The sequence below is a fragment of the Balaenoptera ricei genome, chromosome 16 (genome assembly GCF_028023285.1).
Source record: "Balaenoptera ricei isolate mBalRic1 chromosome 16, mBalRic1.hap2, whole genome shotgun sequence".
Taxonomy (NCBI): domain Eukaryota; kingdom Metazoa; phylum Chordata; class Mammalia; order Artiodactyla; family Balaenopteridae; genus Balaenoptera; species Balaenoptera ricei.
Window position 1 is genome coordinate 5,992,268 of NC_082654.1, and position 20,703 is coordinate 6,012,970.

General features: G+C 42.8%; 1 protein-coding gene across 2 annotated transcripts in view; it reads left to right on the forward strand.

The window, feature by feature from the left end:
* Positions 1–260: 260 nt before the first annotated feature.
* The window catches only part of ADAM12 (ADAM metallopeptidase domain 12), a 387,521-nt gene continuing 367,078 nt past the window's right edge, over positions 261–20,703 (forward strand). The window contains exon 1 of one of the 2 annotated variants that reach the window (XM_059900751.1): positions 261–291. In XM_059900751.1, the coding sequence (XP_059756734.1) occupies positions 261–291 (31 nt within the window). Of the gene's footprint in view, positions 292–1,713; positions 2,166–20,703 lie in introns of those variants that run through there. The other variant, XM_059900749.1, reaches the window with a different exon arrangement.

Sequence of the window (20,703 nt, forward strand, 5' to 3'; positions counted from 1 at the left end):
TCAGGATTTTAAAATGAAACAATGCACGGGAAGCACTTTAGCACAATACTCCGATTATACGAATATGTAATAAATAACTAGTGGTTAACAAACAGCCTAATGATTACTAAAGAGGCCATGTAACCAGCTCACGCCATTCAATAGTTGTGACTGATCAGTTTGTCCTACCAGACAGAAGAGTCTTTGAAGGCAAGAGGTATTTCTCATCCGTCTGGTTTCCCAAGTCCCTACCAGAGCGTTGCTAATTGCTGATTGAGCAAATGAATGAACAAAGCAAGGACAAGCACAGGGGTGAGTAGTAGGGCTGGATTTAAACTGGGGCTTGGACCCAGGCCTGGCTTCCAGATGGAGTGCTGAGATGTCCTGGCATTGAGAAGGGGGTCCTGGGGCCAGTGCCTCTGGCTTTTGGTTTTTTTTTTTTTTAAAAAAGGCCTTCACGTTGTTCAGAGGGGCCGAGCTGGTTCTTGGGAACACTGCAGAAACCTGGGGGGTGGGAGGAAGATAGGAGAAAAGCCACTTTGCAGTAAAAAGAGATGGTGAGGAAGGGAGTTCCCTCAAATGCTGCCTCTTGGAATGGGGCTTCCCTCAGAAATCGGTGGGAGGTCACAGGACAGATTTCTGCCGGTGGTTCTCCCTCCATGCTGCACATTAGAATCACCTGGGGCTTTGGAAACTATTCCGGCTCCGTCCATGGCTGGAGATTCTGATTAACCTGAGTGGCGGTGTTAATATCTCCCTAGCCCTTAGGGTTCCGATAGGTGGCCACGGCTGGGGATCATGGTGGTTCCACAAGGTGGGGGCCACCCATCCTTGACCCCTCCTGCTCCGGTAGTCTGTGTAGCCCTCTCCTTGCTGCTTCCCGCGGTCTCGGAGAGGGCAAGTCCCGTTGTTAAAATTGCTATCATGTCTCTTTGAGGCCTTCCTAGGCAGAAGAGGAGGAGACCGCCAAGAACTCGGGCTGGGAGGCAAGGCCCTCCATTCACTTCACTGGTTTTTCCCAGACACCGGGTGGCCCCCGGCCCCGCGGCCTGTAGAGGCTCATTTCAAGGGCGTGGGAGGGCACCTGGGACTCTGTATTCTTAACAGACAAACCCAGACGTTTCTCACGATCAGGAGAGTCTGGGGAAAATCGCCGTGCGCTTTTTTTTTGGGGGGTCCTGCCATGGAGGAGAAACTTGATCCAATCTATCAACGTAAAACCTAAAGCAGTGCATCGAAAGCAGAATGCCCAGACGTCGCGTGCCTGCAGGTCCAAGTTCATTCTCTCGCACGGGATGTCCGTGTGGGGGCTTAGGGGACGGGGCCCGGGGACGCCCGCCTGGGCGGCGGACAGCCTCGCCGACCTGCTACCCGCGTTCCGGGAGCGCGCAGCCGAGTCATCATTTCCAGCCTCAGACTGGAAAGCTGGACGGTGCAGCCGCGCGTGCTCTTGGCAGCCGGGCGCCCGGGGCCCCGCGGCCACATCATCCCGGGGCGGGGATGTGTGCGCTCCGGACGCCCGCGCCGCCACCGAGCCACGTCTGTGCCGCCGCCGGGGCGCGCGGCCCGGGAGGCGCCCTGCCCCGAGCCGCCCCGGGGGTGGGCCAGAGCCGGCTCTGGGCGGGACCCTGGCGGGGGCCCCTGACCGGTCTCTAGGACCCGCGGGACGCCGCGGGCGGGCGGGCGGGGGTGCGGGGGAGACCATAATTTGTTCCGTGGTGATGAGAACGGTGACTGTTGGCTGTGGATCCATTTCACAGGCCTGCCTCCTCTCCCTAACGATCTTCCTCGTCCCCGGGCCAACTCGGACAGTTTGCTCGTTTATTGCAACGGTCAAGGCTGGCTCGTGCCAGAACAGCGTGCGCGCGCGCACACACACACGCACACACACGCGCGCCGGGGAAAACTTTTTTAAAAAAATGAAAGCCTAGACTAGCTCTTCAGCGGCCGGGCGCTGCGCGAGGGGTTCGGAGTTGACTCCCCGCAGCAGGAAGTCCCTCGGGCCGCGACGCCCGGCCCCCGCTCGGCGCCCGCGGGGGATGGTGCAGCGCCCGCCGCCCGGCCCCGAGAGCTGCTGCTGCACGGAAGGCCGGCGACGATGGCAGCGCGCCCGCCGCCCGCGCCCCCCGCCCGCGCCCTCCTGCTCGCCCTGGCCGGGGCTCTGCTGGCGCCGCGCGCGGCCCGAGGTAAGTCGCCGAGCCCAGGCTGCTCCCCGCCGGTCCCCCGCTGTCCCCGCCCGCCCGCTGGGGACTCGCCCTCCGGGGGCACCGCGCGCCGCACTGGGGGGGGACGCCGAGTGGCGGGATTGCCCCGCGACCCGGCGCGCGGGGACGCAGCTGCGGAGCCCCCGGGCTCGGGCTCCCGGCTCGGAGGGGACCCCCGCCCCCCCGGGCCCCCCCACCCCAGGTGCCAATTCCCCGGGGAAGGAGGGAGCCCTTGGCTCCGGGCCTGGAAGCCGCCAGCGCGTAGCCCGGGTGGCCCAGCCTCGGGGCCGCTGCCGCGTGTTCTCCCATCTCGGGGATCGTTTGCCAGGGTATCTGTGTCTTGACAGTTACACGTGTCGCCCGGGATGATGCGCTTCGGGTCATCTTACCCTGTCCCTTAGTGAATCCCCCCATCTCTGACTGGTCAGCCCTCCGTGAGGTTTCCTGTGCACTCCTGCTCCCCCTCGGATACACCTGGGGGGACGCACAGTAACCGCGCAGGTGAGCCATCCGCGTGCCCGCAGGTGTGCCTGCGGCGTTCCACGGCGCTCTCCATTTTAAAAATGGACTCTTTTACCTACTTCTTTAATTTTCTTTCCCTCTTTTTCTAATTCCGGATAGCTCCCTAGTTGTCAGGGGCGGCTAGATTTGAGCAGAATCTTTGTTTCCCGCCACTCCGTCAGGTTCTCACCTAAATAATCGCTTAAATCAACCTTGTGTAAAGCGACAACTCATTTCCACGTTAAGCCAAAGTGTGGCTATTATAGCTGTTTTATAGACCTAGGTTTTCCCGAGTTGTATCCCCTTAAATGGGTACCTGTGGATCTTTTCTTTTTGCACAATGAGAGCTCAAACAGCAGGTGCCTTTTTAAAAATTAAGAAGTTTCTGCCGGTCGCCGTCACCGCCACCGCCGTCTTTCTGCCGCTAGAGGCGCTGTCGGCCCACCAATGAAAGACTTGCCTTGGCCTCCAGCTCTAAATTTCTGTGATTCTATGTAACAGGCATTAGTTTTCAACAGCTGGCCTCAATCACGAACCGTTACCACCTTATGGTACGTTTAATTTTGTAATTGCCACTGCTACCCTCCACCCCACCCCACCTCCGTCCCCCACCGCATCTACTGTAATGTGGCTAAAACCCAGCCCTCGATAAAATCCACACGGCAACGAAGACCAATTTGGGAATTAATGATTAAGTAAAAAGATTGCTCAAAGCAAGGAAGAAGCAATGAGAACGCCAAGAAAGAATACTGCTGACTGTTTAGTTAAAAAACTCTATGACCTGCAAGTGAAAATAATAGTTGTGAAAAATATTTTGAAAGACTTTTGTACAGATGGGTCCTTTTGAGTATTTATTGAGAAACAACTTTTAAAAAACTGAAACAGAATCTCAAAGTGTGCCTGAGGTGGTCTCGGACTTGACACATGCTCTGTACACATAAACAGAAGTCCACTGAGCATGGACAATACTTTTTTTTTTTTTTTTTAGAGGAAAATGTTTACTAAATCAAGCTAATAATGGGAAATTATTTCATGGAGGAAGGACTTTTATTATTTTATGACTACAGCTTTGGTAGAGGTAGTTTTTCCTTAGGATAGATATGACTCAAAATAGAAAGCTAGTTAAGCCTAAACATTTAGAATGGGTTACATGCTGTGATATCCCAGGATTCACTGCTTGTTTATCCTTGGATTCTCGGTATCGAGTTTTAAATCAATCAGTGCACCAAATCACAGCATATAATGAAACATTTCTTTGTGTTGGCAAGAAAAAGGGAGGAATTACTACTTGTTGAAGGCAGAGCATATTTTGGGGTTTGTCTCTCTGCGTGTTACCCTTCACTGGCATGTCAGCTCTAACAGGTCCAGAACAGAACCCTAGATCCCAAACTGTCTACTCCTGAATCTATTTTCCACCCCGTGCCCCCATCTTTCCAACTCGGTAATAACATCCCCTGCCTTTTCCAGATGCTTCATGCAAACACGTAGAAAGTCATCCTGAGGCTCTCCTTTCCCTCCACAAGCCACCAACCTCCAAAATGTGTTCTCATCTACCCACTTCCCCCTGTTTCAAGTGGCCTTCCCCAGCCTTGGCCGCTTTTTTTCCCCTTCTTTTGATCTCTTCTGCAGAGCCTCTTATCCCTAGTGTAGTAGCCTCCTAACTCGTCTGCTGGCTTCCCCTCTTGTCCCTGCTCAGTGTACTCTTCCCAGCACCACAGCCAAAGTCATCAGTCTCAGTCATGAGTTGGATCATGCTGGTTTCCTGTTTAAAACTCTCCAGTGGCTTCCTAGGGCTCTTAAGAAAATCCAAACCTCAGGATAACCTATTTCCTGTTTTCCTCTGTTATCTCCTTTCTCACCACTCTCTCCCGTGCTCACGACTCCATCCACACTGGCTTCTCTTCTTTCTGACTTTCCAGTGTAATACCGCCGTAATAAAAAACCAGTATTTAATGTTTGCACCATGAAGCAAATATTGCTTATGGTTGAGCCACACAGTGTTCTGTAATTCCATTTCATAACTATTTCAACTTTTTGTTTTTCCTAGAGTTAATAATTGCTTTGTTTTTGTTTGTTTGTTTTTTTTACCATTTTGCTTTGTTTCTTGCGTACCAATCTCTACCTCCAAACCCTCTGGGAGAATCGGTAAACTTCCAATGTGATCAAACACATCAGGTAATCTATTCACTATTTATTTTTTCTTGGTATTATCTCTCTTGGAGCCCTTTTCTTCCTGTTCCAGTGTGAACTGGTTACTTTTTAGGCTTGCATGTCAACTGTTGTCTCAGGACTACTCTCTTGCCAAGATGCTGGAAACTCCTCTTACATCCTTCCTGTGTTGGATCGCCTGTTTTCTGAGCACCATAACTTTCTTTTTTTAGTTTATGCCTTATTTTTGTGGAGCACATCTTCTAGTAACTTCCTAAAAGGGCATGTGGGAGATAAATTTTTTTGATAACTTGTTAGGAATGATTAAATACTTTCCATTGCAAGTAACAGAAAACCTGACCACAGTAAGTCCTGTACATACGAACAAGTTCCGTTCCGGGAGTGTGTTCGTAAGTCCAATTTGTTCATACGTCCAACAAAGTTAGCCTAGGTACCCAACTAACACGATCGGCTATATAGTACCATACTGTAATAGGTTTATAATACTTATCGCACAAGTAATACTTTAAAAAAATAAATACAAAAAATAAAGAAAACATTTTTAATCTTACAGTACAGTACCTTGAAAAGTACAGTAGTGCGGTACAACAGCTGGCATACAGGGGTTGGCACTGAGTGAACAGGCAAGAAGAGTTACTGACTGGAGGAGGGAGAGGAAGTGGGAGATGGTAGAGCTGAAGGATCGTCAGCAATAGGAGATGGAGGGCAAGCTGCAGTTTCACTCACGCCTGACGTTAGTGGAACCCATGTTCGTGTCTTTGAAAGTTCGCAGCTTGAAGGTTTGGGTGTAGGGGACTTACTGTACAGCAGGTTTTTTTTAATCTTTACATCCCGATCGTTTGTGAAGGAAGTGATGTAGTAGCTGGTGTAGCGAGTCAGTGATACTACTAGGCACCCGAGGTTTTACTTTCGCTTGTGTCTGCCATACTTACATGTTGGCTTTTGCTTTTATGCTTAATGCCTCATGGTCTTATGATAGCTGCTGTACATTTTGGCATTATATCTGCATCCTAGGCCGTAATAAGGCAAAAGAGGCAAAAAGCAGAGTCAGCAAATCTCTTTTATTGGGAAAATAAAAGTATTTCCAGAAACCTTTGTAGCAGATTTTCTCTTGGCTAGACTGTGACACAGGGCCACTGCTTGCTGCATGGGAAGATAGAAAAGTAAATATTTTTAGTTGTATACTTTGGTGTTTCAATCGAAACAGAGTTTTATGAGTAAGAAAGAAGGTTAGAATGTATGTCTTGCATGCAAATATATATATGCAAACCAGCAATTTTATATATATATATATGTATATATATATATATATACATACACTCATATGTATTTCACCCCGGATATATATATTAAAGGTGGTAATATATATCACCTTTGATTGTTAGTTTATTTAGGAATAAAATTTCAAGATGGAAGTCATATTTCCTCAGTATTTTATAAGGCATTTCTACATTGTCTCTATGCCCATTGCCACTTGGGAAGTTGATAGCATGGTGATTGTTAATCCTTTATATGTAGTCTGTTTTCTTCCTCAAAGCTTTTATCATCTTCTCTTAATCCCCAGTATTTTTACATTTCATGATAATGTGCTGTAGCTAAGTTCTTATCAGTAGTCGTGCTGGGACTTTCTGTTTGAACTTTCATGCTGTGAAGTTCTAGTGTACTTTCTTTTATTATTTCTTCAATGATTTCTTCCTCACTGTTTTTGTCATGCTTTTTCTGAAACTGCTCTTAGCTGAATGTCCCAACTTCCTGCAAACATCCTCTAATTGTCTTCTTTGTTCAACTTTCTGGGAGAGTTTGGTTAATTTCACGTTCCAAACCTGCTACTCAAGTTGTTTATTTCTGCTACTACATATTTAATTTCCAAGAAATATTTCTTGTTCCATGAATGTTCCTTTTTTTAAAATAAGGTTCTGTTCTTTTTTTTATATATATAATGGATGTAAGGTTTTGGTGAACTCTTGGCATGTATTAACTTTTACTTTTTAAACATTGTTTTGCTGACTTTATTCTCACTATTAGCTCTCAGATCCTCCCCCACTCCTGTTTGTTATAGCCTCTGGCTTTCTTCAAACATCTGTATTTTGGCTGTCTGTTTATATTTAACAATGAGGCACTAAAAAGCTGATTGAAACTTCTGTGTGCTTCAAAGAGGGGCTTAGTAACTGGTCTGCCTTCACTGGGTTGGGGGACCTCCATACATCACTGACTGTCTTTTTTCGTAGGCTGGTCAGTTTCCCCAAAGAAGAATTTTGCAGGTTCCTGCTGAGGACTTAAGCCTGGCTAACAGGGCCTGTGAGCTGAGTAGTAGAACAGGGTTAAGGTGGTTGTCTCACCCATGAGTGTGCTTTGCTTTTTTTTTTTTTTTTTTAAATCCTTTTGCTTTCAATTTGGCACTCTGCTACCACTTCTTCACTCTCAGCTATGCCGGGCGTCCTCGTGTACAGAATTTCTCTGCTTTAGTGTCTGCAGAAAATACATCTCCTGTCTGATGAAATGGGACGGGCAGTCACCTAGCTGTGCTGGCTTTGCGAGGGACCTACAGCTCTAACTTTTCCTTGGACGGTCTTTCAGCCCAGCCTGTACTGACCATCAGAGGTGCCCACCGCCTCCCATCCCCAAGTCTTTCCAAGGTTCTTCTCATCCATCTCACCTTCTAGATGGCTTCCCTCTTCTCCAGGCAACAGGTTTCCAGTTCTCTCTCCTCTGCTGAGTAGGTAACCACTTGTCTCACCTCTTCGAAAGCCTTGTTGCTTTCTCTTACCTGTTCCTATTTTCTCTCCAATTCTTTGCTTTTTAAAAATTATTTTTATGTTATTATTTATATTGTAGGCTTTCAGGAGGGAGTGCAGACAAACACCTGTGAGTCTGCCATGCACATTTAAAAGTCAGCCCAGGCTTTTATTACGGCACTCTATATACAGACATGTTTTTTTTTCCCCCCTCTCTCTCACTTGTCATTTGGCTCTTTCTATTCCTTCCTTGTGGAAACGAAAATTACATCCAGTTTTAAATGTTTCAAAACTTTCTTTTAAAAATCTATAAATACTCAAAGTCAACATATACCTAATTGGATAGATGTTGCAGCTGTGGAAACTATAAGGATTTTTTTTTTTTTCCCTAAGGAATGCAGCTACATCATCTAAAGAAGCTAAGCATATTTCTTTTTGGTGTAGATGATGCTGTAATGAATTCATTACAGTTGTAAGAAAAATTTTTTTTTTTTTTTGTATCAGAGTATGTTCCAGAGGCCTCTTAAAGCTAAACTGTTCCTGCACTATCTATGATTTATAAAGACAGGTGTGAGAAACATCTTCAGATGTTCCTTCTGTACCAAATGGCTAGGCCTATAGTCCTTTGGCTGCGTGCCCACTGAAAGCTATACGAAACAGCTCTGCAATATGTACAGTCCTTTAATTATCAGCTCTCTGGGTTTGAGAAAGTGAAGTTGATATAATCTATACAGAATGTTTTGGGAAATAGTTTCTGTGCACTTGTAGTAGCTGTTTCTTTATGTGTGTTTCTGTAGTATTTTATGAAACCTAAAGTTTTCATACCAGCACACGGTTACTTAAAAAAGGCAGTTGTTGAGTGCTTTGGTGCCAGGAGCTATTGCAAGATCTTTGCATGCAATATCTCATTTAGTCCTTGGGGAAGAATCTTGCCATTGGTCCTGTTAGCCCTCACTCTACAGAGGAGGAAACCATGGCTTCGGATGGTTGAGTGTCTGCTAAGTGGCCGATGCAGGGCCATCTCTAGGCGCTCTCGTGATGGGGACCAGGTCTTAGCCTAGGCGTAGTAAACATTTTGTCATCTATATACTTTATCTTTGAAATAATTATAATGTCTATAGCAATGAGATTGTAACGTAGTTTGCTTTGAAACGGAATGAAAACGCAGTTCAAATAAGCTTTACTTGCCAGTTGAAATGTGTGCCTTGAATATCATGCTTTCTGACAAGCTGCCGTTTCAGTCCTTATATTTACCTCAGCTCATTCTTCATCCTGGTGCCTTGTGCTTTATTTAATGTTCAGTATACCTTGCCTCCAATTGATCGATGAGATGGAGAAGCCAAATAATTCAGCATCATATTGATATTTTTTTATCCTTTAAGCTTTTATGTCATCCCCAGGTGACACTAAGAGCTCAGTTTCTAGGCAACCGCTTAAAGAATTGGGCAACCTCATTGGATTAACTCTGGGCCTTCCATCTGTCCTGGAATCATTGACCTCCCTGATCCCTTTAGATGATCCATTCTTAGAACAGTTGTTGCTATACCCTGACATCTTCCCTTGGCAGGGCGTGCTAAATACTGGCCTGCAATTTGACCAAAAGGTTCCTTGTTTTGTGTTTTGCTATATTTGTGATTAAAGCCAGGATAGGATGGAGCATTTCTCATGAGATCTATGTTCACATGAATCTGAATGTCATTAGAGAACCTGGTTTTACTTTCTTAAATCCTGGGGGTTTTGGTGGTGTTCTTGGGAAACTGCATCAGAACTTAAGAGTCTAGGTTATACCTTAAAATGCAGCTGCACTTTGGTTGATGGAATACACGTATTCCTGAAATGAGGCAAGCTAAGCAAAATTTCTAAACTGAAATAATTTATTCAGCCGATTTCAGTATAATTTGAGATATGATCATGAAAAAGGTCATGAAAAAGAATTTTGGCCCCATTATCCATTCCTTCACAAAATGTGAAATATTGTAAAAGTTGAAAAAAAGACATAGAATAAGTTACACATCCATATTGTTGCCAACCAAATTTTACTATAGATGCTTCAGAATTTTTAAAATTTAAAGATGTAAAATGTTGAAGCTTATCTGTAACCACTCCTGATTCTCTCCAGCCATCCAATTCTTCACCTTCTTTCTGAAAAGACAACCACTATTGTGAAATTGGTAGGTAGAATATATATATATGTGTTTATACATATACATGTATCCCTAATCAATATTTGATATTATTTATATATTAAATATTATATAAATGGTACCGTACTGTATACAACAGCCTTCTTCAACTTGCTTTATTTATTTTTTATATTTTTGGCTGCGTTGGGTCTTCATTGCTGCACACGAGCTTTCTCTAGTTCCAGCGAGCGGGGGCTACTCTTGGTTGCGATGTGCAAGCTTCTCACTGTGGTCACTTCTCTTGTTGGGGAGCACGGGCTCTAGGCATGCGGGCTTCAGTAGTTGTGGCGCACGGGCTTAGTTGCTCAGCGGCATGTGGGATCTTCCTGGACCAGGGCTCGAACCTGTGTCCCCTGCATTGGCAGGCAAATTCTTAATCACTGCGCCACCAGGGAAGTCCTGCAACTCACTTTTCTAAAAATTAGTGTGTTTTTAAAGACTTATTCTTACTGATACATGTACTTGCTTCATTCCTTTTTTGTTGTTGTTGTTTTTTTGATTAAGCGATTTTTTTTAAAAATTAATTAATTAATTAATTTATGGCTGTGTTGGGTCTTCGTTTCTGTGTGAGGGCTTTCTCTAGTTGCGGCAAGCGGGGACCACTCTTCATCGCGGTGCGCGGGCCTCTCACTATCGCAGCCTCTCTTGTTGCGGAGCACAGGCTCCAGACGCGCAGGCTCAGTAGTTGTGGCTCACGGGCCTAGTTGCTCCGCGGCATGTGGGATCTTCCCGGACCAGGGCTCAAACCCGTGTCCCCTGCATTGGCAGGCAGATTCTCAACCACTGCACCACCAGGGAAGCCTCATTCCTTTTAATTGAATGGTTAAACCATAAATTGTACACTCCTGTGTGGATAAATATCTGTTTTCCCCTACCTTTTGATATTGCACTGGTGCAAGGATACTTGTACCTATCTCCTCATATACGGGCGTGAGCTCTAAGGAAGCTATTACAAATGAATGGCTGAATTGGAAGGTAAGCCAGTTTTCTACTTTGATGTACATTGCTACTTTGCTTTCTAAATTGGTTGCACCCATTTTCATGCCTACTTGTTATAGAGTTCTGGTTATCCATATTTTTACCAATACTTGGCACTTTCAGACTTTTAAATGTTGCCAAACTGGATGTGAAATATTTCATTGTTTTTATTGGTATTTTCCTGATTCCTAGAGACTTTAAGACTTTTCTTAAGAAATGTGTTTATATTGTTCTTTATGTTTCTTCTTTGGATCACTTATTATTTGCCCATTTTTTCTTTCTAAGTGTGGTTTAAGAAATCCTTCTCTCTTTCCTGAGCTCCAAAAGAGATTTTTATTATTTCTTCTAAATTTTAACTTTTTGCTGTTCACTTTTAGTATAACTGGAACTTATTTTTATTTGTTGTATGAAGGCATGGTCTATTTTGCCTCATATAGATAAGATAACCAACCATCCTAGTAACATTATTGAATCCTTTCCTCCTTCTGATAAACACCAAGTCTAGACAGATATGCTTCTGGGTTCCTCGTTCTGCTGGACTATTTTTTTTTATCCATTTTCAGTACCATACTATTTTCAGTATTCTGTACTATAACGAGTCTTACATATTTAGATTGGTTGGTATATGGTGGTATAGGGGGCAGACAGTGGGGTCAGCTTGGCGTGGTTTGCATATCAGCTCTGTCACCTACTGACATGTGACCTTGGGAAGGTGAGTGACCATCCTGTGTTGTTAGGACTTTTCCAGTTTCAATACTAAAAATCCCACATCTCAGGACCCCTCAGAGCTGGGCAAACCATGATGGTTGGTCACCCTAAACCTCAGTCAAATTATGAAAACTCTTTTTTCCCCAGTTATTCCCTTTATGAAATGGTGATAATAATAGTATCTGCCCCCATGGGGGGTGTGTGAGGAAGATTAAATGAGATAATACATGGAAAGTGCTTTGAACAGGGCCTGGCCCATGCTAAGTGCTCAAAAAGGTTAATTTCCTCTTCCTGTCTCCCTTCCTCTCCTTTATAGAATTGTCTTGAGTATTCTTGAAACGCTAGTATCTCATATGAACTTTAGAATATTCTTGCTAAGTTCTTCAAAATACTCAGTGGGAACTTACAGATTAATATGGGGAGACTTGACATTCCCATGACATCAAAGCTTCCTGCCATAAATGTGGTCGTTTCTTTATATGTTTTCTTTAATTTTATTCAGTAAGTTAAAAAATTTTCTGAAGTTCTTGCACATCTTTGTAAGATATATTTCAGTGTACTCTAAGTACTTACTAGATTCACTGTTATTCTGAAGGCATCACTATTTTTTTTAATTAAAAAATTTTACTACAGCAAATTTTAAACATATGCAAAAGTCAACAGACTGGTATAATGAACACTCATGTGTCTATTACTCAGCTTCAACAAGTACCAGCTCATGGCTATTCTTGTTTTATCTGTGGAATTATATCTTTTTAAAAAGTTCTAATTGATATTTTCTTTTTCAGTATGAGTAAATGTTACTGATTTTTGTACTTTGATTTTGAATTCGGCAACCATGCTTGATTTTTATTAGTTCTAATAGTTTGTAGACTAACTTCATAGAAATTCTAATTATCATCTAAAAATGATGGTAATTTTTGTTTTTTCCTTTACAGTTCTTTTACATTCTACCTCTTTTATTTCTTTTCTTTCATTGGCTAGCACCTCCACTACAATGATAAACAAAAGTGGTGATTGCAAATGTCTTTGGTTTTTTTCCCCCCCAACTTTAATGAGAATAGCTTTTCACCATTGATTAAGATGCTTACTGCAAAATTTTGCTATGTATGTCATTTAATCTTTTTTTAATATAAACTAAGAACATTTCTCTATACTGCTAGTTTGCTAAAATGTTTTCTTTTTAACATATAAACATGGTTGTTTAATTTTTTTAAAAAACTTTTCCTCAGCATCTTGTTGGCATGATTAGTTGTTCATTTGTTGGGTTTTTTTCCCCTCCTCTATTCCGTTAGTAGTGTAGTGAATTATATTAATAGATTTTATGTTGTTAAACCATCCTTGAATTCTTAGAATAAATCTTCCATGATTTGGGTGCATTTTTAAAATACAATGTTGGATCCCATTTACTAAAATTTTATTTAGGATTTTAGCCCCTGTAGGACAATGTTGATAACCACCATTAGTCTTTAATTTTCCTTTCTCCAAATATCTTTTAGTTTTCATTTCAAAGCTTTACTATTAGCCTCAGAAAGTGAGTTAGGGAGTTTTAGTTACATCTTTTTCTATTCCTAGGACAGCTTAGGTATAAGAGGTTATTTTTTCCTTAACAGTTTTTGAAACTTGACTTAATATCATCAAAGCATGGTGTTTTTTCATCAGAAATCTGATAGTTGATTTAATCTCCTCAAGGGTTATAGTGCTATTCATATTATCTCTTTCTTTCTGAAATAATTTTGCAGCATTTTTCTTTTGTTGATCTTTTATTTTTGTTTTCTATTTCATTAATTTCTGTCCCTTTCTTCTACTTTCTTGGGGTTTATACTGTTATTCTATTTCTCACTTCTTCTGAAAGCTCTTTCATTTAAGCTGAACTTTTCCCTCCAATTACTGCTTTCATTGTTTTGCTGTTAGGTTTGTGTTATCATCATGGCCAAAATAATCTATACCTTGCATTATGATTTTTTGAGTGTGAAGTTATTTAGACATATGTTTTGATTGGTGTGCATGTGAGAGAGTATGTGTGTTTTACTTTCTAAATGGTTGGGTAAGATTAGTTATCTTTGTTGTTGATATCTGATTTTATTACACTGGTGTCAAAGAAAGCGATCTGTGTCCTGTTGACTCTCATGCGTTTGAAATTTTCCTTATGAGCTAATACATGGTAAATTTTTATAAAAATTACATGTGTGTTTAAAAATAATGTATATGCTCTAAGTATTGGGTATAGGGTTCTAGATATGTCAATTAGATTAAGCTTGTTAACTGATGTCATATCATATATTATGACTAACATTTCTCGTTCAGTATTTCTGTGTCTAGGAGAGGTTTTAAGAATCTAATATAATCATGGATTTTCCATTTCTCCTTGTAATTCTGTCAATTTTTGCATCATACATTCTGAGGCTAGTTTGTTGGGTCTATTCAACTGTGTACAGCTCCAGATGTGTCTAAGACAAATATTACTGTATCACTTTTCTTTGGGTTAATATTTTTCTGGTATGTCTTTTCCTATCTCTTTACTTTCAAATTTTCCATGTCATTATCTTTCACATATGTCTATTATAAACAAAATATGCCTAGATTTAAAAACTTTATAATTGCTGTCTCTTAACTCACTAGGTCCATCCCTTCATGTGTATTGTGACCTTTGATGTTTTTGAACTCACCTTCCATTTTGTTCTCTATTTACTAAAAGTTTACTGAATTTTGCTATTTTTAGGCACCTTTTTTTTCTGTCTCCTTTTATATTGCTGAAGGATTATTTACTCCTACTTCTCTCCAGCTCTGTTAATTTAGAGGTTATATATCCGGTTTCCATAATTTAGTAGTACTGCTAAATATCAAACGTTGTGCTTCAAGTAACAAAGTGTAAAGGTAGCCAGTGACTCTGGCCACCTCCCAAATACCACCACTGGCCAAGAATGCTTCCGTGTCTTTCATCGTCTCTCCCATTTATTATTATTGCTGTCTAGCATTTTAGTCTACCACTTTGAAGCACATCTCTCATCAAAAAAATATAGTGGGGTGGTGGTAGACTTTGCTTTTGTTTTTAGTAGTGCAGGCTTATTTTGATTTATCCAGTGTAACCAGTGCCTTTTTTTTCCATCATGGCTTCTTGCAAACATCTTCTGCCTCTTGGATTCAGTTTGCTTTTTATCAAAATCATGTTGCGTTGAAGGTCTGTGAATAGCAAATGCTCTGTATTTGACTGGAAAATGCTTGTTTTCTCTTTTTCTGAAATGTTAGCTTAGCTACATACAGAATTCTAGGTTGACAGTTACTGTCTTTTAGCAGGTATTACCAATGGTATGCTGGCCTCTACTGTCGCTGTTGAGACATCTTTAGTTTAATGATTATTCTTTTGCACTAGACCTGCCTTTTTATCTGGTTCCTTTTTAGGTTGTCTTTTGTTTGTTTGTGGTTCTGTAGTTTTATTATCATGTTTTTTGATACGGACTCATTTTTAATTTATGTATATCTGACCTTGCCATGCTTCTTAAATCCAATCAAATATTGAAAGTTCTTAGTCATTATCTCTTCAATGACTGTCTTGCCCTTATTTTCTCTATATCTCCTTTGGAACCTTTTTATATGTAATTGGATCTTATCATTCAGTCATGCTGTTTCTCTTTGTCTTTTTATCACTCTGCTTTACATTCTGGGTGATGTCTCCCAATCTAGATTCCATTTCATAATTCTCTCTTGAGCTGTGTCTAGGTTGCTGTTTAAACAGTCTATGGACTTACTTTCCAATTTCCAATGCCTTTAATTTTTCATTTATAGAAACTTAATTTTTAAGGTTCTTTTTTAAACCTGATAGATCATTAAAAATAATGTCCTTTTGCTGTCTCCCATTATGGCTTCTGTGTTTTCTTCTACATCTTTAAAACTTTGGGATGCATATGTTGTTATCCCTCTTAGATTATTCTGTTGTCTCTAGATCTTAGGGTGCTGAATCTGTATTGTCATAAATTATCTCTTCTAATGCCTTGCAATTTTGAATTGTGAACTCATTTTCAGTTTTTTCCTTTCCACCACTATCCCCTCCATGAGCGTCCTATGCACCTGGGATTGTGAAAGGACCAGTAGAGCAGAGTTTTACTTATGATAGGTGTTTCAAGGGTTTTACTCATCTGAGGCCAGTTTTTATGTTAATTTCTCATCTTGGGAATCTTACACCACATAGTTATTGTAATTTTGGTCTCCACACCCATGTGGAGGCTTGAAGTTTTGATTTCTCTCGGGAGACTGCCTAACTCTCACCAGCAGTCTGGGTAAACATAGCCACTTTGCAGTTTCCCTGGGGCATTTGGTAGAGTTTTTCTAGCCCCTTGAACTTGGGAAGGGCAGTCCTGCAGAATGCTGGCTTTCTGCAAGGATCTCAGCTCCAGTTTCCCATCTCGTGTGTTCCAATCATACCTCCTGTCATTAAAATTACAGCTCCTAGACTGAAGGCCTGTATCTACTGTGTCTCCTAGATTTCCATGGTGTTGGCAGTGTTTGAATGCTCTGGCTATGAATTCCTTTTTTATTTATGGGTCCTGGTAATTTCCTTTCCTTTCTTTCTAGTTTAGTTATGTATGTACTATAAAAATGTCACATTTTATTTAGCATTTTTTATGTGTTTGCAGTGGGAAGGTTTTCTATCTGCATTAGTTCAGTTCACCACCACGCTTTCGGAACTGGAAGTCCCCAACATTGATTCTTTGATTCTCTAAGTCAGTATATTTGCCTGCTGTCATCCTGGATTTGTACCAGGGGCTAAGGATACGATGGTGAGAAAAACAAATGCAGACCTTCACCCCCTGGCATGTGGAGTGAGTGGATCCTAAGGATGTACAGAAGATGAGTCGAACCCGCCCAGTACCCTGATTCTTGGCTTCCAATACTGCTCCAAAAGCTCGGTCAGAAAAGCGAGTCAGCTGCTCTCCTGCTGGTATGTTAGTCTTTGCCTTGGCAGCTGCAGGGGTGAGATGTGCTGATGATGGGGCCAAGCTGGGCTTTGGGGGTGAAGCCATCAGCTGTTCCCATCTCTCTCTGGCTGAGGCAAAGTGAGAACAGCTGGGAAACAAGGCCGGCACACCCTCCCAGAAGCCATTCCTCTGCCAGCACAGGTGTCAACAGAATTCCATTCATATGAGCCTTCCAGGAGCGTATATCAAATTTGTTCCATGCTTTAAAATTCTGATACAGAGAGTGGATTGTATAATGGGGTGAGCTGATGATTGAAACCCTCATCTGTATACCTTTGTACCTTTTGGAATGAATAATATGATCCCATAGAGATTGATGACTCTGCTGATTTATCTAGAAAAATCGGATGCCTGATTTGTCATGAAAATTTGGATGTGTCAGATTTTGTCTACTCAGTTCATTAAGATTTGTTTACAATTTCTTAGTAGGGAAAGTCTTATTCAGCTGTAATAGATGGTCCTCCTGAAACTTCCTCTCAAAGCTGACACACGTTTCAGTCTCTTTTTCTTGTCTCTACTCACCCTTCAAGTGCTTTTTAACCCTCATTCTCCACTCAACACAGCTGAGGGCCACACTGTTGGTTACAGAGGCCCAGCAAGGGTGGCAGAAGGGACTGGCTAGGATGTAGTTTGAAAAGCCAAGTCAAGACAGCTGTCTAGAGCACAAAAGATCCCTAAGAGAAGCTTCTGCTTCTCTTATGGGCATAAATGGCATCAAATAATGAGATTTCTTTGACTTACCTCCCCTGATGTCACTTCCATGTGGATTTCATGTGTTCTTCTGCTGTAGTGATGAAATTGAAAGCTCGCTGGGATCTTGGCCAGAATTCTGGAGTGAGAAGGCCTGGCTCTGAGTTCTGACTTGGCCTCTTTGTAGCTGTGTGACCTTGAGAAACCTACTCAGTCTGAACTTCAGTTTCCTTATTCGTCAAAGAAGAGTAAGGAGATAGCCTATCTCACTTGGCTGCAGAGACCATTGAATGAGGGAAATGTTGGAAAAAGCATTCTGTAATTTATTTATTTTTTTAAATTTTAATTGGAGTATAGTTGCTTTCCAATGCTATGTTAGTTTCTACTGTACAGCAAAGTGAATCAGCTATACACGTGTATATATCCCCGCGTTTTTGGATTCCCTTCCCATTTAGGTCACCACATACCATTGAGTTCCCTGTGCTATACAGTACATTCTCATTAGTTGTCTATTTTATACATAGTATCAATTGTGTATATAAAGCATTTTGTAATTTAAAGTCTGCCCTTTAGATTGTGGGGCACGTGGTCCCCCTGGTCCTTCAGTGACGTGGATTTGCTCTCCTGTCTTGGGAGGCGTGCATTTCTCAACATCAGCCACCCTCCCCTCCTGCTCTTGGTAGATGGGTGTACAAGTTACCCCCAAAGGTCAACAGAGGTTTGGGAGAGCCGGATACTTTTGCTCCTTTTTTTCCCACCTTAAATCTCATGTTTCATTCTTTGCTTTTATTGACCTTGGGTTAGGGCATGTCTTTGTTAACAAGGACCATTTGAGATTGCCTTAATAGTGTCAACTCTTGCAAATATCATTTAGTCATGGCAAACAACATGTGTGTTAGTTTCCTACTTCTGTATTGTATGGGGCACATTATGGGCGGGACATCAGGGTTGGAGAAGGAGACCCAGGCCAGGGTCATTTTCCCAGCCCCCCAGCTTCTTGGCTTCTCGAGAAAGGGGTTTGGGAGGACGACTAAGAGTAGAATTGCAAGGAAAATAAAATTGAACATGCTTATTGGTGTGCTGGGTAGATGTTATTAAGAATTGCTGTAGGGATAGAAAGGAATCTTTCCCATTTTATGGGGGAAGCATAGATGTACGCTCTTAACTTTTGTGTGAATTACCACTTAGAGTATGTGATTACAGCAGTGCCGCCAGTGAGAGGCTCTGCATCCTTGCGGTTCCAGTGAATGCAAATTTAGAGCATTCCAGAATCTGACAGAAATGTTCCACCAAGACTGAATGGTGTTATTTTCCCAATTTATAGAAAAAAATAAATCAATGGAAAGATATTTTCCCCCGCTGCCAAGATTGTTTATCTCCATAATCTTTCTTTTTTTAAAAAAAATTAATTAATTTATTTATTTATTTTTGGCTGTATTGGGTTTTCGTTTCTGTGCGAGGACTTTCTCTAGTTGCGGTGAGCAGGGGCCACTCTTCATCGCGGTGCACAGGCCTCTCACTTTCGCGGCCTCTCTTCTTGCGGAGCACAAGCTCCAGACGTACAGGCTCAGTAGTTGTGGCTCATGGGCCTAGTTGCTCCGCGGCATGTGGGATCCTCCCAGACCAGGGCTCGAACCCGTGTCCCCTGCATTGGCAGGCAGATTCTCAACCACTGCGCCACCAGGGAAGCCCCCCGTAATCTTTCTTAAACTGTTGGTTCCAGCTACCATCTGCCCTGAGTTACAAAGAAGCAAATGCATTTTCAAAAATGTCCACTCAGTCTTAGTTCAACATATTATTGGACAACACCCAAGGGCTCCTGGTTACAGTTTTACCTTTGTGCCTGAATAACAGTCATAGTTCCTTATGGTAATTGCTCATACTCTGAGGACAGAATTAAGGGATTCCACACAGGCGTTTTGCTTGTGTGGTTTCTGTATACTGGCACTGTTCCGTGAGCTTTAGTTTGTTCTCAGTCCATCCTTGCCACTCACCTGGGAGGTAGATATATGGTCACTGTCTTTTCCAGATAGGAAAGCTGAGCTCCGGAAGTTAAAATTGCACGAAGACACACAGCTAGCACAACTGGAGTTTTGTACCTGAATTACTGTACAAATAGGAACTACAGAAATGGAACAGACGCTAATAGCAGTCACAGTGATGACTCAGCAACTAACCTACCATGCAGCAGGCACTGGGCTAAGCCTTTTCCATCAATTCTCTCTTTAACATCTCACAGCCCTGGGAGGTGTGTGCCATTTTTATATCCATTTTACAGAAGCAGGGACTAAGGCAAGGAGAACTTGTGACTTGCTTTAGCCCCTGCTTCTGATGAGAGGCTGAGCCGGGACCAAACGAGACAGCTGATTTCAGAGTCCACATGATCAACCACTGGGCTACCATGGGAAGAACCAGAATTTCCAAGAGTCTGTCCAGATTCAGAACCCTTTGCAGCTGACCCATCTTGTGTTCATATGGGGGCATCAGGGTTTGAGGAGAGAAGAGCTCATCTTTCTCGGAAGGCACTGAGTAGAGCAATACTTGAGACTTCTACTGTGTAGACCCTGGGGTCTTTTCCTGGGGGTGGGTCCTGACCTTCAGCGAGTCACAGGAAAGATAGGACTAGTGACCCATTTAGTGTTTTCTTTTTTTTTTTTGGCCTCGCTGTGTGGCGTGCGGGATCTTAGTTCCCCGACCAGGCATCAAACCCGTGCCCCCTGCAGTGGAAGCCTGGAGTCTTAACCACTGGACCGCCAGGGAAGTTCCTAGTGACCCATTTTCGAAGTCCAATATCTTTGACCCTTTGTTTCTTCATGAAAGGGACGTGTGGACTTAGCTAAAATGTTGTCTCTGCAGGGGAAACTTACTGTTTGATGATTACGCACACGGCCCTCTGTTCTCACTCACAAATAAACCACAGGACTCACCCTGATCACTTTTCTCTGGGATGGCTCTAGAAAATATTAAAATTCTAAATGCACATAAGTGAGTGTGTTCGTTATGAATTGCTGTGTAACAAATTACACAACTTAGTGCTTTCAAATAACACGCATTCATGACCTCACAGTTTTGTGGGGCGGGAATGTGGGCACAGCTTAGCGGGACCTTTGCTTCAGCTTCTCTCCCAGGCTGCCATCCAGGGTCAGCCAGGTTCGGGCTCTTGTCTGAAGGTTGCACGGGGAAAGCATCTGCTCCTAAGCTCGTGTGGCTGTTGGCAGAATGCAGTTCCTGGAGAGCTGTTGACCGGGGTCTCGGCTCCTAGCTGACCACTGGCTGGAGGCCTCTCTCATGTCCCTGACAGTCACCCCTCCAACACTGCAGCTTCGTCAAAGCCAGCAAGCTGAGAAGGCAGTAGAGAGCATCTGCCCCAAAGAAAAGAGTCACAAGTCGTTGTAACCTAATCAGGGAAGTTATTGCCCTATTCCACTGGGCAGAAGCCATGCGCCCAGCCAGCCTGTCTCTCGGGGAGGAGATTACACCAGGAGTGAGTACCAGGAAGCAGGGTCTTTGGGAACCATCGCAATAGTCTGTCCACCACCATGAAGTACTTGGTAATGAGTGTTGTTAATATCAGTGTGGC